This window comes from Chiroxiphia lanceolata, chromosome 13, assembly GCF_009829145.1.
Source record: "Chiroxiphia lanceolata isolate bChiLan1 chromosome 13, bChiLan1.pri, whole genome shotgun sequence".
NCBI classification, from domain to species: domain Eukaryota; kingdom Metazoa; phylum Chordata; class Aves; order Passeriformes; family Pipridae; genus Chiroxiphia; species Chiroxiphia lanceolata.
The window spans coordinates 19096953-19123436 of NC_045649.1; the positions used below are offsets into that span (position 1 = coordinate 19096953).

The 26484-nt window shown below is 44.9% G+C and overlaps 2 protein-coding genes and 1 long non-coding RNA gene across 7 annotated transcripts in view; 2 read left to right on the forward strand and 1 right to left on the reverse strand.

The window, feature by feature from the left end:
* LOC116793231 (transcription initiation factor TFIID subunit 4-like) overlaps positions 1-1922 on the reverse strand; it is a 145720-nt gene extending 143798 nt beyond the window's left edge. Inside the window, exon 1 of the mRNA XM_032700919.1 lies at positions 928-1922. Coding sequence (XP_032556810.1) covers positions 928-1912 — 985 coding nt within the window. The 5' untranslated portion in view covers positions 1913-1922. The remainder of the gene's footprint in view (positions 1-927) is intronic.
* A 493-nt stretch (positions 1923-2415) lies between these two features.
* Positions 2416-3744, forward strand: LOC116793234. 2 transcript variants are annotated; one of them, XR_004359411.1, is made up of 2 exons: positions 2416-2719; positions 3071-3744. It is a non-coding gene; the product is annotated as an uncharacterized LOC116793234 (long non-coding RNA). The 2 variants fall into 2 exon arrangements; XR_004359410.1 differs by having other exon boundaries at positions 2422-2988.
* A 4102-nt stretch (positions 3745-7846) lies between these two features.
* Positions 7847-26403, forward strand: LSM14A (LSM14A mRNA processing body assembly factor). Of its 4 annotated transcripts, none has more exons than XM_032701049.1 (10): positions 7849-8196; positions 15498-15661; positions 16860-16992; positions 17991-18110; positions 19878-20054; positions 20371-20433; positions 21008-21187; positions 22324-22495; positions 23325-23559; positions 24608-26403. In XM_032701049.1, exons 1-10 carry the CDS (start codon positions 8076-8078, stop codon positions 24629-24631), a joined length of 1389 nt encoding a protein of 462 aa, XP_032556940.1. In that variant the 5' UTR covers positions 7849-8075; the 3' UTR covers positions 24632-26403. The 4 variants fall into 4 exon arrangements, with proteins under 4 accessions (XP_032556941.1, XP_032556940.1, XP_032556939.1 ...); XM_032701048.1 differs by having other exon boundaries at positions 7863-8196; positions 17988-18110; XM_032701050.1 differs by lacking the exon at positions 20371-20433 and having other exon boundaries at positions 7847-8196; positions 17988-18110.
* Positions 26404-26484: the final 81 nt, after the last annotated feature.

Consider the following 26484-nt stretch of genomic DNA (forward strand, 5'->3'; position numbering starts at 1 on the left):
GAGCTTTGTATGTTTGGAGCATCAGAATCTAGAGGATTTTTCATAAACTATGGCCAAATACACAACTACTACCGAGTCAACCTAGAAGCAAGCTTGTAGACCATCACACTGTTGCTCTACTTAGCTAATAAGTATCAAATATTTTAAGAAACAAGATGGAAGAAGTAAGTTATTTCAGACAGTGGCATTAACAGGAAAAACAAATTAGTTCAAATGTTAAATCAAGTCCTAAGTCAAAAAGACACGAAGACACCCAAGTCTTTGCGACATGAAAGTCTAAACAGGGGACCATAGAACTCCTTAGATGAAACAATATAGAGTTAGATCAAGAATCACTGGGATGAAGGGATGCTGGTTTGGTTAGTTAGCGACCTTGCTGAACTTACATTTTTAGTAACGAAAGTTAAGAAATTTAGAGCAGCACAAACAGGACATAAGAGTTGGAAATGAAATATGGTGGTGTGAAGACTGCCCTGACACAGCAGACAGTGACACCACCGCAATTACTGACATTAAAAATTCTACATTGCACAGATTTGCCTGGATCCTGCCACTTGATTTGCAGCAGAAGACATGCTTTCAAACAGGAAAACTTTCCAAGACTATCAAGTGTAAAGTAGAAAATAAAGTCCTTCAAAACACATATAAAGTTCTTCTTAGCTAACACCCCAGCTTTTTCTCCGGTACCACCTCGGGGTAACTCACCGTGACTGCCGCTGACCCCAGAACACTCCAGTAACTCACCCACAACAGCTGCAATTACTGTGCACGAGCCGCACCAATGACACCCTAATTAGCGGCAGCCAGTGGTGGTGGCTCTTCTCCGGTTTCCAGCTCGTCGAGCAGCGGGAGGGTGACAACTTCAGGGTGAGAAAAGCCCTGGGGCCAAGAAGGTGAGACAGCGCGGGGAGCGCGGCGCTCACTTACCGGGCGGGATGGTGAAGCCGGGCGGCAGCTGGATGGTGGTTTGCGGGGGGGGCCGCACGATCAGCTGCGGGGCCACGATGCGGGGAGGGGCAGCGCCCAGCGCGGGCCGCGGGGACACGGGTTGCGGGGCGGCGGGCAGGACAGCGGCAGCGCCCGGCTTGGCGGGCACCGCGGGCTTGGGCGCGGCGGGGGCGGCGGGGGCCGGCGCGGGGCTGGCGGAGGCGGCGGGCGCGGGGAGCGCTCCGGCCGGGGGCGGCGGCGGCGGGGCGGCCCCGCTGGCGGGCGGCCCCGCGGCCGGGCGGGCCCCCGCGCCCTCCTCGGTGGGCGCCGCCTCGCCGGGGCGCGGCGCGGGGGCAGCGGCGGCGCCCTCGGCCGCTCCCCCCGCCCCGCCGCCCCCCGCCGGGGCCCCGCCGCCCGCCGCGGGCCCGGGCGCGCTGTCGGCGGCGGGCGGGCTGGGGCCGGGGCCGGGGCTCCCCGCGTCTCGCCCGGCGCCGGCGGCCACATGGTTGTTGACAGGCGGGGCAGGGGCGGCGGGCGGCGGCGGGGCGGGCGCGGCGGGGCTGCCGCCGGCGGGCGCCGCTCCATGTGATTGCTGCACACTACTACTGTTTACACTCGCTGCCCGCCCCGCCGCCGCCAGCGCCGCCGGCGGGGACGGGGCCGGCAGCGGCCCCGCGGCGGGGGCTCGGCTGCCCGCGGTGCCGGGGCGCCCCGCCGCCTCCCCTGGGCCGGGCGCGGGAGGGGACGCGGGGCGGCCGTGCTGCTGCTGCCGGCCGGGGCTGCTGCCTCCCGCCAGGCTCCCCTGCTGCTGCTGCGGCGGCGGCTGGGACGGGGCGGAGGTCCTGGGCGGGGGCGGCTCGGCGGGGCCGCGGCCGCCCGCCAGCTGCGATTCCAGGGATCCCACCAGGTCGCTGAGCGCCTTCTCGTCCACCTCCTCGGAGAAGAGCAGCATCTCTTCCAGGGGGTCCGACGCGCCCGCCGCCATCTTGCGCTGAGCTGGGACCCGGCGCCGCACCGCGCACGCGCGGGGCTCTGCCGCGCGCGGGGCATCATGGGAGGGGCGGGGCGGAGGCACCGCCCCGGGGAGGGACCGGGAACAACCGGAGACGGGCTGGGAACCCCGGGGACAGCCGGAGACGGGCTGGGAACCCCGGGAACAGCCGGAGACGGGCTGGGAACACCCAGAGTTGGAGCGGGAACAGCCGGAGACCGCTCGGGAACACCCGGGACCGCCCGAGTGTCCATCTGTGTCCCCCCGAGGGACTGACCGAGACCGCCTCAGACACCGCTCCCGTGTTCGCCGTGTGCCATCCCCGGGACCCGGCGGGCGCTGCGGTGCCGCTGGCGAAGCCGCGGGCAGCACCGTGTGCCGGGCTCTGCCGCGGGCTGCGGGATGTGGAGCAGCCCCTGTCCCCCGGTATCCGCAGGGACCCCGCGGGGAGGGCCCAGCCCGGTGCCGTCCCCGTGCCCTTCGCCTCCGCTCCGCCCCGGCCCGGCCCGCCCGGGGGAACCGACGGACCCGCCTGGGCCGCCCCGCACCGGCCCCTGGGCGGGAGCTGCGCCGCGGGAGCTGCCCCGGCCCCTCCGCCCCACGGCTGCACCGCTCCGTGTGCGCTGCGGGCTGTGTCCGAACCGACTGCTCTCCCGCACCACAGCGGCTGCGGTGATACAATCTCCTAGCGGGGACGCTGTTGGAAGACGACGACTTGTAAACCAAAAATAAGACTCTCTGCATCACCACAGCAGCTGCTGCGGTGTGCTGATCCCGCAGCATCCCCACGGGAGACGTAAGGTAGTTCATTTTGTTACTAACACTTTGGCCATCGCGCTCCTGTGTGCCCTTTTCCCATCGACACTTCCTCTCGCACTCGGAAATACCATTTAAGAGAAAGACGGTGGTCCTAAATCATCATTTTTATAACTAATGACAGGGCAGTGTCTTTGATGGGACCCTCCAAATAAAAAGTTTCCCCCTATGATGGGGAATCCTCACAGATTTATGCTCCAGGCAGCAGACAGAGATTGGATTGCAGCTCTGTCCCTGCTGCCCTGCAATAGCAGGTGGGACTGTAACTGAGCTGTGCTTGAGCTGCTGCTCTGTGGTCTGAAACAGTGAATCACTCTTCATTTTCTGATTTTTCAGGATTTCCCAGAAAACTGAGTCAGGTGTCTCAGTGAATAACCCCCCTTCGATTGCTCCCTGCGCTGGTGGGAGCAAGTGAAGGGCTCTCAGTGCACTCAGCTCCTCTCCAGTCCCAACTCCATCTGTTCATACCCTGTACAACCCTCTGGAGTCACCACACTCAACTGCTCTGTTACCTTCTCTTTCCTCTCAATGAAGGTCATATTTTTATTCAGGATAGTTTTTCCTGATTGTCCTTTAGGAGCAGGTTTGTGATGAATCAAAATAAACCGCTCTTAAAATGCATTAAATACAGGTTGCACCAGTTTAATTAGGATAAGTTTAAATGTCTCTTGAAACTAAACCAGTGCATATTTCTTCAATAAAGTGGCCAGTAAAATACTGAAAGCCCAAAGGTGTGGTCAGGATGTATGAGCAGGAGATGGTGCAGTAAGTGAATGGGAAAGCACAGCAGTGGTTATGAAAGGCAGCATTAAATGTACACAAGAGGTCTATACATCAAAAATTTGCTTAGCAAATGAGTATTGCTTTTGTGGAGTGCTACAGCTGAATTAAATTTGGATTTTTAACAAATGTTTCTACCTGGAAATTTAATTAAAACATAGTAGATGCTGTGACTCAATTTGCTATTGCACAAATAGAAAGAATAATAATTTGGGTCAGGAAAAATATCAGTCTATCCAATACCACTATGTTATGAGTCACACATTTTATTGGTTTTATCAGAGAACATTTCACTAATCCCTCAGTTGCCCTGATCCTGGGCTTCATTTGCATACCACCATCTCCAGAGTTTTCATAAAAGAATGGAAAGTTAGACATGTGATTCTGCAATTAGTACTGACTATGAAACAAATTTTAATGTCCATTTTTCTGTGGCATTAAACTGGGTGTTCCTATAAAAACCACCCTGGAGGAAACTTTATTGCTTTTTAACTTCAGAAGATAAAAGTCACATTCCCACCAGAAGGAGAAAATGGCAAGTATTAAAATTTTAACAGATATTTGTGGGTAGTAAAATCTATAAAACATTTATTAGTATTTCTTCCCACTCGTCTCTTCTAAATTGAGCCATTTTATATATATATATATAAACACACAGAGTAAGGAATGTTTTGTTTAATAAAACATGATGTACAGTGACTCACACTGGACTGCTTTCAAGTCAAGAGGTGAGGACATACCTAAGAATGTCTATAAACTTGCTGCTGAAAGTAGTTTTGGGCTTGAGCTTTCACATAGAGAACGAGAGTTCTAGTAAAACACAGAATCTCTGTGAACTTTTTTATTCATTCTTCTGCTATAAAATTACTTTTCAAATATTCACATGTGTTTCATCACAGAAAACATTTCTGAACATATTTATTGCTCTTTCATTTTTAGGAGTTATATATGTAAAGAATGTTAAAAAAAAAAAATCAAAGATAAAGAATAGTCTTTAGGGAAATTAACTTCCAACCATGGTTTTAGAATTGCCTGTGAAAGAAAATCCACCACAGAACTTGCTGAGCTGCTCTTCAGCTCTCTACAGTGCTAAACCCTGTGCCCTGTTTCCAGCCCAGGTTTGTCATCAGTGACTCAGTACACAATAGGATCCCACTGCCATGTTCAGCTGCACAGTGATAACAGGTTACAGAGACAAACAGCTTCTTGTCTTCTAAAGAAGTGGAAGTGCTTAGAAAGGAGCACTATTTTCCTGGTTCTGTGTTTCTTTAAAATACACACTTTCAGTACCTTCAAATATACAATTCAACTACCTTAAGTTTAAATTTAACATCAAGATGGTACCTACCAGGTTCAAATCAGATTTTGAGATAACTTCTTAAAATGAACTTACAGAACTCTTTACCTCTATTATTGAAATTTACTTTACACTATAAAAATATTCCTTTAACTGCTGATTTTAAGTATGACTTAGAAATGATAAATTCCCAACATTGGAGAGCACAAAGATGACTAGAAAACAAGCAGCTGTCCTAGGAATAGCATAGAACTGTTTAGGTTGAAAAAGACCTCTGAGATTCCCCCAGCACTGCCAAGGTCACCACAAACCCATGTTCCCAAGTGCCACATCCACACATCTTTAAATCCCTCCAGGGATGGGGACTCCACCACTGCCCTGGGTATCCTGTTCCAGCACCTGACCACCCTTTCTGTGAAGAAATTTTTCCTGTTTTCCAACCTGATCCTCCCCTGGCACAGCTCGAGGACAATTCCCTCTTGTCCTGTCCCTTGTTCCCTGGGAGCAGAGCCCAAGTCCCATCTGGCTTCCCCCTCCTGTCAGGGAGTTGTGAGAGTGAGAAGGTTCCCCCTGAGCCTCTTTTTCTCCAGCGTGAGCCCCCCCAGCTCCCTCAGCCCCTCCTCATAAGATTTCTGCTGTAGACCCTTCACCAAACCCAGGTCAACTGCTTGGAAGGCAGAATATGTTTAAATTCAGTTTCATGTATCTCAGTTGCAAAGGAATTTCATTTTTATATATGACTTGTAGAAATTTTGGAGCTCTTCAAGTTAGTTGTAAATACTTCTCTACTCACCTAGACAGGACTTGATGGAGAGGCTCAGGAATATTTGACATCAAGAAGGCTACAATTTAACCCTTAAGTTTTTCAAGGGGGTTGTTTTCTATTCCTAACTTTTTTTTTTTTTAGTTCATTCTGGCTAACTTCTCTCTTCCAGAAACTTGCAAGTTGTTTCAGAAAAGAGCATCCAGCCTGTTCAGCCTCCAGAGGAGACACTGGAAGGGGACCCCATCCACGTCTGTCAGTGTGTGCAGGGAGGGGGCAGAGGCTGGCCCAGGCTCTGCTCGGGGGGCCCAGCAATGGCACAGGAGGAACGGGCAGGAACTGCTGCCCAGGAAGTTCCACCTGGACAGGAGGAAGAACTTCTTTGCTGGGCAGTGACCCAGCCCTGAACAGAGACCAGAGAGGGTGTGGAGTCTCCTCACTGGAGATATTCCAGAACCATCTGGACACAGTCCTGTGCTGTGTGCTCTGGGATCACCCTGCTGGATCAGATGACCCAATGTGTCCCTTCCAACCTGACCCAGTCTGTGATTCCATGAAAAATAAACACTGACAGTTTTCCACTTGAATTCTCTCCTGAAATGCTCATTTACTGTGTCCTGAGCTCAAAGAAATGTCTATTTCTATTTCCTGTTCCAACCACACAAGCTTGGAACCCTAATTCTATAAATGGGAGTCTTCAACTCCAGTTTTGAGAGGCAGATGAGGGAGGACTTAGGAAGTTGTTTACCAGAAGCAAAGCCATGTGATTCTTTGGGGCAAACGGTTGTATTTCAAGGTATTCTTCTTCCCCTTCTCTGGGCTGTCACGTCAGAACCACCCTTCCTTCCTCCCTTCTCCTCCTGCTGTCCCCTCTCTCCAGGAGCCAGGGCTGCCCTGTGACCTCCCCTACCCACATCTGAAGCAGATACATCTCCCTCTGTGAGGAGGCAGGAAAATCAGAGCTGATCCTCCAGACTCTCTGATCCTCCAGAGCTGATCCACCTCCTCCAGCAGATGTCATTTTGCCCTTCTTCAGAAGCAGCCACACCAGCCTCTTTCCTTGTAACAGAATATCGGTGTCTTTGTTACTTTTCTAAAGAGTAGCTTTACTTGAGCTAAGTTACAAATGCAAATTGTCTGCAGTGGTCTCCCATGGACTTGATATGGTTTATCAGTCATTAACTGCAGAACTTTGCTACAAAGTCTTTGAAGTAGTCCAGGACATGCTGGAAGTGATTACAGCAAATCTCCCTGGGTGCTCAAATCCTCCATGACTTTACAGTCAGTTCAGTTTGGGCACAAAGTTCCCAGGACTCTATTCTGGCTCCCATTTAGAAACACACAGGCACTTTCTGGAAAAATCTGGCTTGTTATTGCATTTCAAAGCCCTATTCTGAACAAAATACTTGCTGAATCTTTGCAACATATTAATGTCCAGTAGCTGCAACAAAAGCTACTAAGTCCCCTTTCCAAAGGTTGGTCTTTGTTGTGTTGTTTTCCAGGCTGTAAATACCAAAGGGAGGCCTGTACCATGTTTTAACAGGCAAAGCTTCCAGCAGAAACCTTATTTGTGATTTTTATTTAAGATGTACAAATTGAGTGCAATCTCAAAATCATGATTTTGTGTGTGTGTGTGTGTGTACTAAAAGAGTATTTTTTCAGGATGAATTCCACTCTTTGGTCGAGATTTCATCCACAGTTGTGTTTCTGTTGGCTGGCAAGATCTGACTCTCCCAACACCATCAGCAGAGTAAAATGGGATCCCTGTGGAACACAAATCCGTGTAATCCCCACCTACACTCCTGCAGTTCTCCACACGGCTGCGTCCTGAACTTGTACGAACCGCTTCTAAATTCACCGGATTTGCCATTCCAGGCGGTTCGGGCCCATCGGACACCCTGGACCCCAAATCACCAAACCTGCCGGCACTGCCCGGTGCTCACGGGACGGGGACGGGGAAGCCGGGGGCGGCCGGGGGCAGAGCCGGGCCGGGCAGAGCCGGCCGGTCCGGGCGGTGCCGGGCGGTGCCGGGCGGTGCCGGGCAGAGCCGGGCAGAGCCGGGCAGAGCCGGGCAGAGCCGGGCCGGGCAGAGCCGGTCGGTGCCGCTCATCCCGGCCCCGCCGCCGGTCCGGTCCGGTCCGGTCCGGCCCCGCCGCTCCGTCCGTGCCTCTCCCGCTCGGCCCCAATGGCCGCCCCGCCCGGCGCGGCCCCGCCCGGCGCTCTCGCGAGAAGTGCGCGGTCCCGGCATGCCCCCGGCGGGCCGGGCGGGGGGGCGAGCGAGGCGAAGGCGGCGGCCATGTTGGGAGCCGCGGGGCGCGGGCCGTGCTGAGGCTCCGCCGGGGCCGCACCGGGCGCTGCGTTTATCGGGGAGCGGCGTTTGGGGCCGCGGGGGAACAGCGCCTGCCGCGCCTCTGCGCCGAGGTCGCTGGGCGGCCGGTGCCCGGCTGGAGGAGCGCTCGGCGGGGGGGCAGGAGGGGTGTCCCTGACCGAGGAGCAGCGCCATGAGCGGGGGGACGCCCTACATCGGGAGCAAGATCAGCCTCATCTCCAAGGCCGAGATTCGCTATGAGGGGATCCTGTACACCATCGACACCGAGAACTCCACGGTGGCGCTGGCCAAGGGTAAGGCCGCGGGCGGGAGGGAAGCGGGCGGGACCGGGGGCGGCCGGGGCTGAGGGGCTGCTCAGAGCCCTCCTCGTCCCGCCGCCTCCCGCCGGGGCGGCTGCGGTGGAGGGGAGCGAGGGGCTGGGGAAAGAACGGCGGCCCCGCTCCCTCGGCCCCGCGGAGCAGCCGGGAGCGGGACCGGGCCAGCGCCGGGCTGAGGGTCCCGAACAGAGCGCAGGGACGAAGCCCTCGGCAGTGGAAGCGCTCCAGAGTTAGTGCGTAAAAGGGAGAAGGAGGGGGAGGCTGCGAAGAGGTTTTCTCTGCATCGTAAGAATTCCAGACCTGCAGGGTTCCAGGGCCGCGCGCGGCTGGGCTGTGCTGCATCCTGGGGCAGCCGGGTCCGAGGGGAATCCCGAGCGCTGGGCTGTCGGCAGAGAAGGCTGAGCGTGAGCTCTCCGTCTGGGAGGTTTCTGTATGGCGCTGCATAGTTCGAAATGGTATGAGAATGTATCGGCCAGAAAATATATGTATACACATAGGTATGTATGTATAAGAAAGTTAGAAAGACATGTTTACTGAGAAGAGAGTTGAGAAGAAAAGAAAAAGAGAACCTTTGAAACTGGTCATCCGAAGGATTTCAGTGTTTCTCGAGCGTGATAATGCACTCTCAACAAAACATCGAGTCAGAACTGTTGGTCAGAACCTCTTTGTAATGGATTTTGCAAAACTCTGTAGTGTTTTACTTTATACTTCTTTCTTCTGCAAAGTTTTGCTAAATCATCTAAGTGCATATATAAAAGCGGAGAATTTATCCAGCTGTAGCATAAACGAAATATTTTGGACAGGGCTGATACGAAAGGCTTGACGGCGTCTGTTTGACACGGCTGGCGGACACCGTGTGGTGTGTTCGCTTTCACTGGCCGTTCTGGGAATTCTCGGTTGTGTGCTATGGTACTTTACGGCCTCCTCCCCCCCTTATTGTTTAAGAAATATATTACTTTGTTTTGTAAATTCTGATACGTGGGCTTTGAAACACCTTACAGTGGGTTTGGTCCCAGGCTTGCATTTCGTTTATGAGGTACTTAGCTTTTATTACGTGACTTTTACTTGTTTCTAAAGTTGCCTTTAGGTTAAATTACCTTGCTGGAGTCGCATTAGCTACTTTAAGAGGACAGCTGGTATTGGTATATATAAGAAAAAGATGAACACTGTGATTAAAAATAAACGTCCTGAGATTCCAGTTGCATGCTGTGATTGTTAAGGTTTGTGCAAAAGAACTTAGAAAAAGAATCCCATCCTCGAGGACCCTGTGATAGTCTTGTCCAAAATGAGACTGATTTAGTGCTGACCAAGCCAATTTTGCATGACTTCTCAAGAGTGGTTAAGTCATGTTGTGGCATATCTGCCAAAGTGTACATATTTATGACAGATCAAACTACAGTTACAAGTCTAATCTGCTCTCTTCCCATAGCTCTCATCTCAAATGTAAATCCTAACCATTACATTTGCTTTAATAAAACTTGGCTGAGTTAGCTGAAGAATGTGTGTTTTGTAATATAGCGTCATGATTCAGAAGAGAATAAACCAGTATTTCTAGGCCCCATGGAACTAAAAATCCTGAGATTAATCTGGAGCTGATAACAACCACGTTAGACTGTAGAACAGTTTGCTGTGCTCATGAGCAGAATGCTCAGCTCTGGAATTTTGGAGTTTCTGAAGGCTCAGGTCATTGACTGGATGTGACAGGGTATGTGTAGGGTGACAATTGTGCTTAACATGGCCAGGTCTGTGTGTGAAAGCAGCAGAACTTCCTGTGCAGCTGTGAATAGTTACCTCTTCTTCCTGTGCTGAGTCCAGAAGTCAAACTGGAACTGTTTAATGTGGATCTTTACCACAAATGTCAAACTTTCTGCCAGAAGGAGGCAAAAAAAGCCCCAAAAGATGATGCTTTCACTTGCTCAGCTGTGTAGACTGTGTAGTATGTCACTGTTACCTGGACTGAGTGCAGGACAGCTTATCATTATTCATAGTCTAAATGAATTCACTGAAATTGTGACATAAAATGCAAAAGTAGAGGTAGAATCTGTTCCTGAATAAGTGCAGATTTGCCCAGCAGAGGATTTGTGCGAGCTAAAGTCAGAGATTAATCTCATGAAGTTGTGCTCGTGGAATGCCCTCATTTATCTTAAATTGTCTGAGGTTTCAGACAGAAATAAGATCTTTGGGTTGCCAGCAGGGACTGTAGTCCTCCCTCACTGAGGGCAGTCTGCTCTTGTTCCCTCATCAGCATTTTGTTTACGAGGCTGGGATCTTTTCACTCAGCAAAACTTGTGGCCTGTGTCTCAGGAGTTAGAGAGCAACTGTTCAATATTGAGCATAACATTTCTGTCCTATGCTGGAGTCTGAGCAGGCAAATCAATGCATCCTTTCCCAAAATGTTGGAGTGTGTGGTTATTTAAACAGCAGGGAAAACGCCCAGGCACACTGGATTCCAGGCATTGAGCAAGCTATGCAAGTATTTGAGGTTCTTAAATAATATTGGCGCATATGTTTGCTTTGGATTGCCAGCTTTTCAGAGACAGTGTCTGGAACCAAAACCACTCAACTCCTATTGTCAAGCCTCGAGTTAAATTAACTTGAAATGTCTTTCCAGTTCATGGTTCTAATTAATACTTGTTTCTTTTTAAAAAGCATTATTAATTTTTAAAATATCATTAAGTCCAACCAGTTTAAGAAGAGAGTTTGCAAGCCATGGATAGTTTTCTTGCTGGGAAGTGCTGCACTACCTGGGGCAGCTAAGAATGATTGTGGTGCTTGATCTTAAATGTAGCATTAAAAATGAGGTGTGATCCTTCATACTGTAATATTTTTCTATTTCAAAGCACTAATTTAGAGAGAGTGATTTTTAGTACAGGTAAGCTGTGTAAGAATATCCGTGTTGGATTGGGAAAAGCTTTGTTCCTTTCAACAATAGGGAATCCTTAGGCATGAGAGTATAAGAAACAGAAAATTATATGTTGTCTCTCTGGTATAATGGATCAGTTGTCACTTTTCAGCTGTTGCAGTATTGAGAGTTGCATTTGGAACAATTATAGCTGATAGACACTAATGAAATAGCTTTTGGTAAATTAAGAAGTGGTTAAACTTCTGGTATTTCTGGCATTTTCAACCATCTGTGGTAGTGTTTTCCATGATATAATGACACATCAAAAGGAAAACTTTCCTTTTAGACTTTTACACAATATTAGTTGCAGGTGAAAGACTAGGAAATATAGACAGAAGGAAGTTAAATTCTTGTGAAGACCTGAGCTGCTTTTTATCGTTCAGGGGTGGGAGCGGGAAAGGGAAGGGTTAAATTTTATCATGTTTTTATAAGTTGATTTCTTTTAGTCAGTTAAGTGTCATGCTCCCTGAATGTCTGGAGTTTTACTGCATGTGTGCCAAACCAAACCTGTGCATTGTGTGTCCCAGCAGAAAAATTCCTCTGGTCAAAGCCCACTCCTGGCTACTGCCCTCACATCCATGTCCTGCAACCCAGCACCCCAGGAGTGAGGGAACATGGGCTGAATTGATTGTTCATGTTGTTACACTCCTGTACTGTGGTGTGCAGGGATCAGAGCGTGTTCCCAGGGGAGGGGTTGGGGTGTTTTGAGGAGAGATGGCAATAGGAATGACTTGCTCACTTGTGGTGTTCTCATTTTAATTGTCATGCTTCCCCTGGGTTCCTTAGGAGTGGGGGCAGCTGTCTGTGTGTGTGTTTGCTGCCCAGGGAGGGAGGGGAGCAGAGTGCGTCAGTGCTGTGCACGTAGACTGAAATAATTCACATTATATGAGAACAGGGTCCTCTTGCTAGTAGAGTGAATGGCTCGGCTTTTGAAGAACATTCTGCTTAAATCCCCTGTGTGAATCAGCAAGTAATCATATCTGCTAAGTGATAGGGCAAGTTGCAATGTTGCCATTGAATTCTACACTGCTGTAATGTGGTAACAGACATTTAAATATAGTAGTGGCATAGTCAAAATCTGTACAAAAACTTTCTCACAGCACTTCAATACAAAATTGGTGGAACTACTCGGGTGCAAGTACATACATGAATCCTGTTGGGCTTAACAGGGTGAGTTTCTTTCTAACTAGCTACTTAATTGTATTTACACTGATAAAAAAAATAAGTTTGCTTTTAACGTGGTCTGGTTGCCTATTTGTTTGTAAGTCCCTAAGCCAGTTTAGCTCTTTAAAAAACCAAAGACCAAACCTGAAATTGCCAAGGTGAGATTACTGGTTTTGCCAGAGTTCTGGGGTGAGTTGTAAGATTGTGTTGCCTTTCACATACTTGCTTTCATTTTCTCTCTTCAGTATTTTGCTATAGATGAACCATTGAGCCTTGTTCTGGAGGAAGGAGGGAGTCTGAGGGAATAGCCCCAGAGACAGGGCTAGAGAGAGCTCCAAGCCTGCTGCTCTTCCAAAATCTCGTGCTTTTGATACTTAGTATTTCTAATTAGGCAAAACCATGGTGAAAGCTGTTTCTTTCTAAATGCTGTTGTTCTGGCCACCTCAATATTAGACTTTTTACTTCAGTGAGCTCAGATTATGCTAAATCCTAATCCAAGCTGGAAAAGGAGAAACTGTAAAGGCACCTATGCCTTTGGAAAACACTGAAAGTAGCTTTCAACTCCTTGTGTTATAAAACTCTCTGAAGGGCCTGAGACACTGCAAAAGCATTGAGTAGCCCCTCTTTAGATCACTGCCCATGAAGTTCTGGTTCCTGCTTTAGAAGGAAATCAGACCTGGGGTGGTTATTTTTGTTGCTCGAGGTGGGAAGGTGAGGCTGAATTGCAAATCAGAGGAGTTTGCTCACCCCTCTCCAGCAGAGCAAATCTTCACTGGATGAAATTGGGTTTGTATTTTGCAGAAAGTTGTCCTAAACCCAGTTTGACTTGGGGAGGGGAAAGGTCGAGGAAAAAAGCCAAACTCTTAATAGCAAGTCTTGATGTGTTTTATGGCTAAACCACTGTTGACCTTCTCAGTGTCTTGAGCTACCTGTATAGACAGCTGAATCTCATAAAGATGAATTCTAAGTTTTGGCATTGAAAATACTTCCTTTTGGCGTTATGATAATTTTATGTTGGAGAAAAAGACAAATTCTTTGTGACATACAGTAAAATCCCTTTACCTCTTTGGAGGTGTCATTTAGGTGAAAGGTTGTTCACTTTTTTTAGTTGGTTCAGAATGGAGAAAGGTGATTGCCAGGTGTTAAAACTATTCCTCTAGGTGACATTGGTATTAATGTTAAAATACTTACCCTGTGCAGTGTAGCTCTGACTTAAGACAAACACTTTCAAAGCATATTTCTTCCATAGTTCATCAGATTTTTATTTCATGTAAAGGCAAGATGCAGTCCTCTAACTTACTGCCCCTTTTTTGTGGTGTTGCTCCAGGGTAGTTCCTTCACTTTAGCTAGAAAGTAAAACACTTCGGTAACTTACTGATCACACTCTGGCCATTTTTGTGCACCTTTGTAGACAAACCAGAGAGAAGCAATACAAAATCAACTTCAGTTTTACTTACCAAGACAGCAGGTCAAATGATGAAATGAAAGTCCAAATTAATTTATTAGTTATCTAATAAATAGAATATAGGATGGCCAGAGAGTGAGGGTGGATCCATGGTCAGGACAGTGAAATAGAAAAGCCTGATGAATAAAAGCAATGGAATGAACTGTAGTAATGCACATGACCAGTTGATAATGTTATTAAGCATTACCTTGAGTTAATTTCTGCAAATTGAGTTTCAGATATCTTTTTCTGTAGAGGAAGAAGAGACATTTCTCTTGTAACAAGTATTGACATTCACTTAACAGAATGTGCCTTCTTACAGCGCTCACGTTTTACAGGACCATTCAGAGGAGACTTTCAGATGCACAGAAATAGAAAAGTTGATTAAAGTCAGCTCAGTAGATGATACAAGAATGAACAAAATAATTGTAACCACTTAATGTTATTTTTTTTCATTGTAGTGTGGACATGATCTTTTTACCCCTTAATTATACTTCTCAAAAAGGTTTTTAGTACTTGACTGTTAAGCTCTGTTTATGCAGAAGCAACAGTGATGGAAGATGGTTGGTGCAGCCTGAGAAATGACTCAGTGTCACTTCATACAGCTCTTGACTAATGGTTTTATGGCTGCAAATAAGTGCCTAATGATGTCTCCAAAATGTTGATTCATCTGAAAATGAGGGAAATCTAATTCTGGTAAATTAAAGTAAAATACAGATTTTTCTTAGCATTATCTGTAGTACCTTACAAAGCAAACACTATCTAAAAGGCTGGAGCAAGAACAGTCATGAGGGATTATTAAAGCTGCTGTAACTTGATGAGATTGTGAATGTGATTGTCATGATTTTGGGGTTCGGGGTTTTTTTGTCTGTGGTTTCAATCCATTGTTCAGTTTTCCCTTACAAAACTCTGGCTCTTGAAGACATATCTCTTCAACTGATTTAATTTGTTTCTCTTGATACTCACTGAGGGTTTTAAGGTGAGGAAAAGTCTTTGGGAAGGCAGTGACAGTGAAGTGATGGTATCAATTACACCATGTACATGGTGATTATATGTAGTGCAAAAGGAGGAGCTTGATAAACGTCATTGCTGTGCAATTGGAAAACTGTTGGAATTCAGCTAAGTACATACAAATAATTGAGTGTCTTGGCATGCTGCACCCTGTGCAGGCCTCCTTAGGAAGATAGTTATGCCCCAGTGAGTTTGCTTCATTTGACAGAGATCATATGAGCCTTACACCAGCAAGAGAATGCATTTTGCTTAGTGAAAATTATATATGCATACCACAGAATTCCTGTTGTTTTATTAAATGTCGATTTAGCCCTTGAATCTACTGAGAAATACTTCACTTTGGATAACTTTTAATATTCTAGTTTCTGGTAGTATTAACATATGTTTTCCTGATTTGTAAGTACAGAATATGAAGTATGTAAACTCATGTATTCCTTGACTTATAGGACTGCCTTACCAGCCAAAAAAACTGCCTTGCTGCTTCCCCTTACCCTCACAAAACAGTTGAAATAATGAACATGTAAGTGATAGCATAAGCGATGTCTCAGTCTTTCTACTTGGTTTTTAACCGAAATTTTTAAGATCAAATTACTGAGGAGGTGATAACGATAAAGAACCTGCTGCCTATTTAATAAGGGTTTTTTTCTCAACAAAATTTTATTCTGGTTATTTAAAGCTGTTGGTCTCTGCAGTATGCTTGAAACTTCTGTTGACTGTGGGCTGTTGTCACTGCTCCCTCTGTCCCCAATGTTGCAGTTCGCTCCTTTGGCACAGAGGACAGACCGACGGACAGACCGATCCCCCCTCGCGATGAGGTCTTCGAGTACATCATATTCCGTGGCAGTGACATCAAAGACCTGACTGTCTGTGAGCCACCAAAGCCTCAGTGCTCCTTGCCACAGGACCCTGCTATTGTTCAGGTGAGTCACATCATCTTTTTAGATATAGCCAGGTAGCTTTAAGTGCTCTCTAGCTGAGTGTTTAAAAATGTTTAGCGCTCTGAAGTTCACAACGCAGTGTAAAGAACTCTGGAAAGATTTTCCTCGTTGGAATCATGTCTTTAACAGTGAAATTGGAGGTTGAAATCTAACTCTAGCACAGTGCACTGGATACCAAAGCTGCTGTTTATTCAGAAACAATTGATTTTTTGTGGATCTTGATGCCTTTTTTGAAAGGGACTTGGCTTAGGAGGACAGGTATGCAGGAGTTCTTGGAAAGATCAGACTTGGTAAAGGTCAAATGGATTAGATGCTGAAACCTCTCCAAATCACTAGTGATTTTTGTTTGTTTGTTTTTCTTGATTCCAGTGTTCAGCTTCTTTTGCTGACTGACTTAAATGTTTCATCTAGCTATATGTTTTTATGGAGGCTTCATACAAAGGGGCAGTTATTTGTAAAGGGAATACTTGGTAGCTGAAGGGAAAGCAGCTTACAGCTTGAAGCCTTCAGGATTAATCAGCCTGATGTTTCATAGTAAATGGACTGGCAGAAATAGTTATTTTTCATCTTGGAAATCTGTTGGCTTATTTATTGTGCTTATGGGGTGTCTTAAAATCATCCCTGAGAGCAAGAGGAAAACTCTTGCTTCAAATGGAACTTGATAATTCCATGTGGGTGTTCATAATTCTAATGTTTTAACTATTCTGTAGGATAGAATTCTTGGTCTTTCCTTATGAGGAAGGGCTTTTGTACTTCCTCTAAGAGCTTTTGCTGAGTTTGGTGCAACCCCTTTTGTCGGTGGTAGTTGAGAGCTGTGAAGTTGCATTGCTACCAACCCCAGTAATAGTGATAACCCCACCGTCCTCAAGTGTGTTTGTGTCTTTTATTGTTCCGGTGGGTTTTGAAACTTCAAGGAAAAAGATAAACACTTTCCAAGTTTGCTGACAAATCTTATATGTGTATTTGACAACAGAGTCCAGTCTGAGGTTCTGTGGAAAAGACTGCAAAATTTCATGGCATTGTTTTCACAGGTCTGTGATGGTGGAAGGGTAAAAGTGCTTTCTAAACTGTGTACATACTTGTGAAAATGCTTCTTAGAGTTTGTCCGTTTCTTGCCTCGCAGAACTATTTCCCAGTTTTTGTGTGAGCACGACTTTTTGCTAGTGTGTTTTGTGTTCAGTCCTCTCTAGGATCCTCGAGCACCTCTTCATTCCAGTCGGTGGGCTCGTACGGCCCCTTTGGCAGGATGCCGGCCTACAGCCAGTTCAGCCCCAGCCCGCTGGTGGGCCAGCAGTTCGGGGCTGTTGGAGTGGGTATGTGCTCCTGGCTTCTCTGGGGTTTGCCTGCCCGGGTGGGCACGGACGCAGTCAGGGCTTGGAACTTCAGCGCTGTCTTGTCCCGAGGCAGATTGAAACTCTTCAATCCGTATCAGTCCTGCAGTTCAGCTCAAAAGTACAGACTTTTTCATAGGCTGTGCAGCTCAAATCAAAGCAATGATGATTGAGAATTAGACACCTATCTCAGAGGGACAAGTGGGGAAAGGTTCCTCTATTCAGGAATTCGTTCTATTTTGTATATATTCATTACATTCATCGTGTGGTCATTATATTTCACAAGGGACAGAAGCAGGCCCTTCACAAAAGCCCCATCCATGGCTGTGCTGTGACACCTTAGCTGAGGGTTTGGATGATTCAGCACAGCCCTCCAGCTGTTAGAGGTGTTAGCTGGGCGTGAAATACCTGCTTGAAGTGTTTGTGAGCTGCAAGGGCTGGTGGCTCCTTTATAGCTTAGGTGCTCTCTGAGATTTACCAACAAACTTTCCTTCCTGAAAGTTTTGTATTTGACATTTTAGTTTTTCACGCAGGAACTCAGAGTCTTGTAACTGTTACAGCAGAGTGTTACTCCTGGTACTGAAAACGTTAGTCATGTGAAGGGAAGGCTGTAGAATTGGCCATAGCTTGATATCAGTTAATGAGATGTGGCAGTCATATTTTTGTTGAGAGGGTGTTAAATGGAAATATAGCAATAACATCAGTAAGATGCTGTCATGACTGTTTTGTTAATACTTGTGATACTGAAGTTAGAAGGGCTCTTTTATTTTTTATATTAGATTAAAACAATGGAGATATTACTGTCTTACCAACTTACTGCACATACATATGTTAGATAAAACAGAAGTGTATGGGAAGGGCAGACTTATGTGTATTCTAGAATAACTGTCTAATATGGCTTCACTAATCAGTACTAATTTAAAAATAATGAAATAAAGCCTAAATCAGGTTTTACAACTGTATTATTTCTTCCAAAGCAGGAGGTTCTTTAACATCTTTTGGAACAGACTCTTCAGCCAGTGCCAGCATGTCCCAAAGCACTGCAGTTGGTTCTGCATTTACAACAGATGCAAGATCCCTAAAAACACAGATGTCTCAAGGTAAAATCTATTTTAGTAACTTTGTTCTTTTTTGACCAGTGGTGCCCCCATGACTCAGGTGGTTGCCAGAAACGCCAACAAAACAGCTGAATTCTGTCACAAAAACACTTGGTATTAAACCCAGAAAGCACTGAGAGGCTTTGTATTTGCTTTTTAAATGTGTTTTTCTACATCTTGGAGTGCTGCATAGGTAGCAGGACATTTGTTGTTGTCCTTAAAGCATCTGTACTGAGGAGTAGGACTTATTTCAGTGGAATAATGTTAGCAAATAGGTGCACGTGGAAATTCAGTATCTTGTTTTGTTGATAACATGACAAAACTCGGGATACTTGGTGCTGGTTGAAATGTGAAGTGCTTCATCTTATATTTTTGAAATCCTTATTCCTAATTGTGGTTTTTGTAACAGCAGACCTGACTGCCTGTAGAGATTCTGACATGACTCAGGTCAGCTTAATAGTAACAGAAACTGTGTGGGTAGTTTGTGTAATTTTGGAAAAAGAAAGTAGAAGCAAAAAGGAAATTTCTGATGATTTTTGAGTAGCTAAGAAAAAAAACAACCTAACTAAACACTGAACACCTTCCCCCTCGCCTTTCATGCAAATGTGTTAACATTGCTCTTCAAAATCAAAACACCTGCTCTTCCACTCTTCCTTGCTGTAAAAGTATGAGCTAAGATATAATCCTAATGCAGGTTTTAAATGATGCAGTCGTGTTAAAAGTCAAAACACTTAACAGCAAACAGCTTTTTTTCCTGAGTTCCAGCTGAGATTTGTATACCCATTAGGAGTTTCTAGGACTAGTTGAGTGGGTTGCCAAAAATAGGTTCTACTTTGCTGGATTAATTGAAGGGGAGGAAAGTATGACAGGCATTTGTCTGTTGAAAAACTAGCTTGGTTTTCTGTAGTTGAAGTTAAAAGCTGTGTGATTCTTGGACTTAATGTGTGGCATATGCTCCAGATTAACATACATTCTGCCACAAAATTTCTTATAGGGCACCAACAGGATTTTTCTGTGTGTGTTTGCTTTTAAAAATATTTTTCCTCTTTGTAGATTACAAGTGTGGTGTGGTTGCTTTTATTGGTTGGGTTTGGGGTTTGGTTTTGTTTTGTTGGGGATTTTTTATAGGTTTGATTTGGTCTTGTTTTGTCTTTTGTTGAGCTTTTGTTATGGGATACAACTTTTACTTCCAGGGACTTGAGTGCTATTCTAATTTCTCAGTAGATTTGCCTATTTGATGTTGTAAACTTGCCTGGCTGGATCAAATGGCTCCATTCTGAACATGCTTCTGCTCCCAGCCAGTGCTGCAAATGGCCATGTGTGAGCAGCTCCCAGAGCTCCCTCACCTGCAGAGTCCTGGCACCAGCCAGCCCTGGCTGCTCCCTGGCTTGGCAGGGATAACACAGCAGTGCCCTACAGGACATGGATTTCAGTGCTGGAGCCTTTGGGAGCAGCCCTTTCCCACTTGCCTTCCCAGGGAGGCAGGAGGTGTATTTTTACCTCCAATCAATGTGGAAAATTTCATTCCACAGCTAAATGCATATCCTGGATGGGTTGGTAGGGATTAATTGTCCCACCCATTTTTTTCTTTTAGACTGGAGGAGGGGGTATTGCTAAATATCCTTCATTCTGGATTAGTGGATCTGAGGGTGCAGAAAGATTTATTTCTTTGGACACATGTGGTAAGGTCCAGATTGGTTGAGACCAGTAACTCACATTTGTGCATGAGAAATAACTCTTTGGGTTTTGTTTTGTTTTATTTTTGCCCAGGTCGTTCAAGCCCTCAGATGGATCACTTGAGAAGGAGCCCCACCATGGAACAAGCAGTACAAACAGCTTCAGCCCACCTGCCCACCCCGGCACCAGTGGGGAGGAGGAGTCCTGTCCCAACCAGACCTTTGGTGTCTGCTGGCCAGAAATCCTTGGAGAACCAAGAGCACCGACGAGGTAGCTTGGGCTGATTTTTGTACAGCTTATGTCCTTCCATACACTTAGGAAGTGCTCTCTTTAAGGGCAACACTTAGGAATTTTCCTGATGGCTCTTACTGGTAGACTGGCCAGCAGAGACCTGGATTAGATATATATTCTTTTTTAAAGTCAAGCATATATTCTAAATTATTTTTTTTTTCTTTTACGGTTGTAAACTTGTGGTTTACATTTATAGGTTTGGATTTATTTTTTTTTAATCTGAACTATATATACAAAAGTGTGGTCAAAAATACCTAATTGGATAAACAAATAATTTCTTTATTTCCAACTTTAGCTGAAGCACACAAGGTTTCAAGATCAGAAAATGAACTCAGAAATGAAAACAAACGACAAATTGGTAAATCTTGTTTTGAGAAATAGCTATCGTTGTTTTCAGACTTCATTATTTTTTTAAAATCTGCTAAAATACATAAATTCTTTCACATTTTGTTTCTAGTGAGTAACAGCTTTGCATTGTGTCCAAATAATACAAGCACATAAAGAAAATCTCTTCTGGTTGCTCTAAATTAAGCAATTTGAATAAAAATGTAAACCAAGCAGTATTCATGGATTTATAAACACAATAGCATGAAAGCAAGCCTGTTACCTTTCTACAAAAATACTTGACTGAAAAGCCACTAACATTTTAACTCTTCTTTAAAAAAAAAAGCTTTTAATGACTTCTAGAAAGTAATTTAGTACTATAATGTTTTCTGTGTCATTGCCATCATTATTGTAAGTGAATTTACAAATTACAAGCTGCTCTGATGGGACTTCTAACAACAGAAGTGCAGGAAGTGGATGCATGAATTCCCAACCTGTTTTACCCCAGGAATTAGAGAGCAAAACAAAAAAAACCCAACCACTCTCCACCACCCTCAAAGAGAAACCAGTGCCCAAGACAAAACCAAAGAGAATCTCCCTCTTCTCAGTTCCAGGTGCACCTTCAGCACGGAGAGGCCGTGGAGGCCACAGGGGGGGCCGAGGAAGATTTGGTATTAGGAGGGATGGTCCAATGAAGTTTGAGAAGGACTTCGACTTTGAAAGTGCAAATGCACAATTCAACAAGGAGGAAATTGATAGAGAATTTCATAATAAACTTAAATTAAAAGGTAAACCGATTTTTGATTTATATTTGAGCATGGAAAAACTGTGTCTTGCTGTTTTAGTTCTGCCTTGGAGAACAACTTTTAGAAGGCATATCCTATTAAGTCTTGTTTGCAGTCATAAAAAGCTTATTAATAAGTAAACTGGGATTATCTATTAATTAAATACTTGGGTCAGTGTTTGAGTTTTGAAGTAATTTTAACTAGCAAATATCGTATGTCAAGTTCTAACAAGTCTGTTTCTTTAAAATGCAGATTACTTGAGCAGAAGCTCCACTAATATTTGTTACTTTAAAGTTCTGGAAAGGATGAAATAAAAGAAACCCCATGTTTTATGTTTTCAATTATTAGACCAAAATTAAAATATCAATTATAGGCCAAAAGCAATGGGAAAAACATGAGTTTGGGATCAGAACTTTCCTGTAATACACAGGAGAGTTTTTGTTTGAAAGTATCCAGCATTTTCTTGCTTTTACCCTTTTCCAAAGGAACACAGGAGTAGTTAGAAGCCATTCTGCCAGCACTTGTTTTTTAGCAGGCTTCTGTTTTGATTACCTCATTCTCTTGTGACCAGCCACCTGTTTGTTACTCTGCTGCTCCTATTTTTGGACAAAACTGTTACAGGTTAATACAGGGAGTTCCCTATTCAGTGAATGGTTGGCTAAAAGCTGGGAAATGAAAGGTAGGAATAAATGGTCAGATTGCAATGTAGAGTAGGAACACCAGCAGAGTCCCATAGGATCTGTCCTCTGGTGCTTGCCTCTTTTTCTGGATCATTTCTAAATGAGTTGATGGTTTGCTGTTGATACTGGGGATGAACAAAACCTTGGAATGGCTTTTATGAGGGTTGACTGAGTGAGGCTCTTAAGTCTGGGAAGGAGGTAGTGAAGAGGGTAGAAAATAGGCTGTCAAATCCCTTCTGCCACAGGTGTTTTTGTTAACTAAACTCCCAGAAAATACAGAGGACATCAAACCCCCAGACAGCAGCAGCAAAAGCATCCTAATTTATGTGTCAAAGTATTTGATTGCTGCATTAAATTATAGAGAGATTTTGTAATTTTGAGCCTTCAGTATAGCTTCTGTCTGGGAATAAGTTAACAGCGCTGGTTTTTTTAGGCTTCTGTTTACTTTTTCTTTTCTAGAAGATAAACTTGAGAAACCAGAGAAGCCTGTAAATGGAGAAGACAAAGGTGACTCAGGTGTTGATACCCAAAACAGCGAAGGGAATGCCGATGAGGAAGATCCACTTGGACCCAACTGCTACTATGACAAAACCAAATCCTTCTTTGATAACATTTCCTGTGATGACAATAGGTATGGTCTGCAAGGGGGAGCTTGTTAGTCTGCTTAATGCCTGTTTGTCAGTGCTGTCAGTGCCACTCCTTACAATCAGCTCTGAATCGAAAGCGATTAGAGCTCATTTCCACAGGCAGGGAGCAAAAAGAAAACAGGAGCACAAAGCACAGCATTTCTTTGTGGGCAAGTGCAATATGTTAATAGGAAGATATTTTAAAGTTGCTTTAGAGCCACGCTTTTAGAACTTAATGCACAGGCTCTAGAGTCTCCAGGTTTACTAAAGGGGGGGTGTGTGTTTGTTTTGCTTTGCTACTGAATTAACACTTCAGTTAAATCAATTATGGCCCTGCTTTGGTAATGGTTCCTAAGCAGATTATGTAACTGTCTCTGCCGATAGTGTTGTTTGAATGGGCAGATAGCTTCCGAGGAAAATTAAAGCTTATCTTTGGCTGTTGCCTCTTTATTAGACACGAGGTTGTGGATTGCTGACCTATTTTGAATTATGGGAGGGAGAGGGGGATTGTTGTACTGACAGCCAGATACTATAACATCTGTAACTATTAACTGTTTCCTTGCTTTAAACGACTCTGCATGAGGAGGATGCAGAGTGTGCTCTCCCATGTGGGAAACTCTCAGCATTGTTGATACCCAGTTAATGGCACTGTAACGCGTCCCTTTGACAAGTTCAGTGAGCTGTGGCAGACACCTGGATTCTTGCAGAAGGGAGAGATTTACAGCGTGGTTAATGTGTCGTTTATCGATTCCGGGGCTCTCTGGCAGCTCTCTCTAAGCCAGGCAGCGTTCTCCCGGGGTGTTTGGCAGCAGTCCTGTCCCTTTTGTGTGGCAGGGAACGGCGACCCACCTGGGCCGAGGAGAGGAGGTTGAACGCGGAGACCTTCGGCATCCCCCTGCGCCCCAACCGCGGCCGCGGCGGCTACCGGGGCAGGGGCGTCATCGGCTTCCGAGGTGGGAGGGGACGAGGAGGAGGAGGAGGAAGAGGCTCCTTCCCTGCCCCCCGAGGCTTCCGCGGCGGATTCAGAGGAGGTCGTGGAGGCAGGGAGTTTGCTGACTTTGAATATAGGGTAAAATGCGTTTAATATTATTGTGACCCGATCCACCGTGCTTGGAAAGTGGTGGTTAAAAACCTCCTGCTTTTAGATTTGATGTTGAACTAGAATTTCTTGAACAGTGTTTTGCAGGGACTCTGAGCTACTTTATTGAAAGTCAATTAATGCTGAAATTCTGATTATATAGCATCATCTTATTATCAACAGCAGCCAAAAATAAAAGCTGCCTTTCTTCACATGCCCAAGATAGTTACTTGATAGCTGGTATTAGGGGGAGGGGAGGGAGAAAAAGAGAAGAATAAGTTCTACAGATTGAAAACAAGTGTTAGAAATGTGAATTGCAAGCATTTTTCTAAGCGGTGTTGTAAAATGTAAAGATTTAGAGGGAGTAATTTAACTTGCTTCCTGTGTGCAGCAAACTTGAACTCTTTGTGAATGAGCTGGCAGAAAGCCTATGTAGCCTGGTGTACTGGTTAGAATCGTTAACAAGAATAATTAACCAAACTGGTTCCAGTGAAGTAGGCTTTTACAATTCTGACTGGGACAGAACAAATTCTGGTAGTTTACTGCATGAACAGTTAAAGAGTTTTGCAGACAAAAATCTTTGTTTTCTGTTAGAAATTTTAAATATTTTTAAGTAAAAGAGGAAAGGGGGTTTCATCACAGCAGATTTTTGTGTCCCTCAGGTGTTCCTTCATTAGATTGCAACAATTAGTCCTGTGATTTAAGGAAACTTTTGGCAGCTGAACATGAATGGAAATGAGAGATTGAAGATCAGTGGTTTGAATTTCTGAATAAAAGAGTTGTGCAGCCTCCCAGATGAGTGGGAGGTGGTGTAAAGGCTGCGGGTTTGTGCCATGTAGGCAGGAGGAGCTGCTCCTTGGTGTGTGCCAGCCCTGAGGGGGTTTGAGCGGGTGCCAGCTGAGCACCCAGGGAGGTCTCCTTTCTGCTGCAGGGGGTGAGCAGTGGCCCCCACAGCGCATCTGCTCCCAGGGCTGCTGCCCAGATCAACCTGTGGCGTTTGTTAAAATGAATTTTAACATTGCGCTTTTGTTCCCTCCAGAAAGACAACAAAGTTGCTGCGTAGTCTACGAGAAAGCTGAAACTGGGTGAACGTCTAGATCTTCTTGATTCAGAGAATTAGTTTTGATCTCTGCAAAGAATGAAGTTAATTTGCTGTATACTTGTCACCAGCACTGGGATTTAACTATTTAATTTCAAAGGGGTGTAATGCAGTTACTTTTGAAAAATGGCCATCTTTGAAAACAGTGAGCATTAAATATATTTGAGACAGAAGGATGAGTAATTTCTTATGTATAGTTAATTATAAGCAGTACTTCGATGGAGTTTAAGTATTTTTTCATCACTGAAAGGATTTTTCTTATTACTAAACTGTATTTGATAATTGCTTCAAGTTGTAAGGACAATTGTATGCAGAAGGCCGTCGATACTGTGAGTGTTTTGACCCACTGAAGGTTGTTTTTTGGAAATCCTGTAATATCCCTTTTGAGGTAGTTGTACTTGTATCAACTAGGGTGCTGGACAGTAGAAAACTTGCTTTGTCAGTCAGATATGTACACACAGTAAATACTGTTTCTTAGGCAAAGGAAAGTTTTTATATAGTTGTAAAATTCCATTATATCCCATTGCCAAAGAAACATTACAAACTTTGTATAGCTGTATAAAAAGCAACTAATTTTTTAAAGAATAAACATTTTTAAGTCGGCAAACATACTGTGTTATTGCAGAAGTTGATATGCTGAAGAACACTGAAGTAGTTGGTTTTTTTTTCTTTAGCAGCTTTTCAGGCTTAAATGTTTGATTTTATATTTGGACTATAATGAAGTTTTGAAAATGTTCTTCCATTACACGAAACTGGATACACGCTTCACTGCTCTTGCAAGAATTTGATTTTGTAGTTTCTGGCATATCACAGGATTTGACCAAGTTAAGGAGATATTTTCAGAAAAGGAGAAAAGGAATTTTCATATGTCAAGATTTGCAATTAATTTTACTTAGTGAGAAATATTAACTTTTTTTAATAATGGGCCAGGCACGCGAGTTGGTGATTCTCCTGGAGTGCCTGGGAAGAAAGTCTGTCTCCATTTGTCAATTCTTGAAATGTTAACTTTGTTGTAATACCTGTAGACATGAGCAATTTAAAGAATTCTTAGTGTTTGAAGTTGTTTGCATTTTGATAGACCGTAGCTTGGAGACAGTGGGACTCTGGTTGTGAGACTGCCAGGTCACAAATGACAGAGTATGGACTTCTGGCCAATTCTGGATGAGTAGTTACAACTTTGATATGCTGAAGTAGAAACCTGGTCATTTGTGTCTGTCTGTGTAAAAATGAAGGCCACAGGAATAAAGGGATCCAAAGATTACATCACTTTGATCTAATTTGCTGATTTTTTTTTTTTTTTACTTAAAAATGTTCAGTGGTGATAAAGATGTGGAAAACTGCACTGTTGAAAAATTGGAATATTTAAAAGTGGTTGATAGAATCTTAATTTTATAACTTTTGTATAGCACTACAAGGAGGTATTTTGTAATTGGTTTCCTTATTAAGGTCAAGTATTTGACAGCTGTAGAAGTTAGGTAATATTGTTTAGTAATGTTTTTTGCATGTTAACAACTGCCTTTTGGGATCCGCAAGTCATGATTCTGAACACCTGTTGAGGTTTTTGACCGTAGAGGCAAGTGCTGTCCTGTTGCAATAACTCTTTACTGTCTGAGGTGTTCCAGCTGTAAATACCGGGCCGGGAGCTGCGGCCGGGGCCAACCCTGGGTGTCCCTGCTGCGCCCGGCCAGGCTTTCTGTTTTTTTTTATTTTAAACCAGAATAAACTGTTCAATAGAAGCGCTCCTGGGCGTTATTTGTCGTGCCGAGGGCTCTGAGGGCGGTTTGTGCCCGGGCTGGGCCTCAGGCGCTTCCGGGGGC

Coding starts and splice junctions, on each gene's coding strand:
- LSM14A (XM_032701048.1), top strand. CDS start 8,076: ATGAGCGGGGGGACGCCCTACATCGGGAGCAAGATCAGCCTCATCTCC. Junction 20,434..21,007: donor TGAAAACAAACGACAAATTG/GTAAATCTTGTT, acceptor CCCTCTTCTCAG/TTCCAGGTGCACCTTCAGCA. Junction 22,496..23,324: donor ATTTCCTGTGATGACAATAG/GTATGGTCTGCA, acceptor TTTGTGTGGCAG/GGAACGGCGACCCACCTGGG.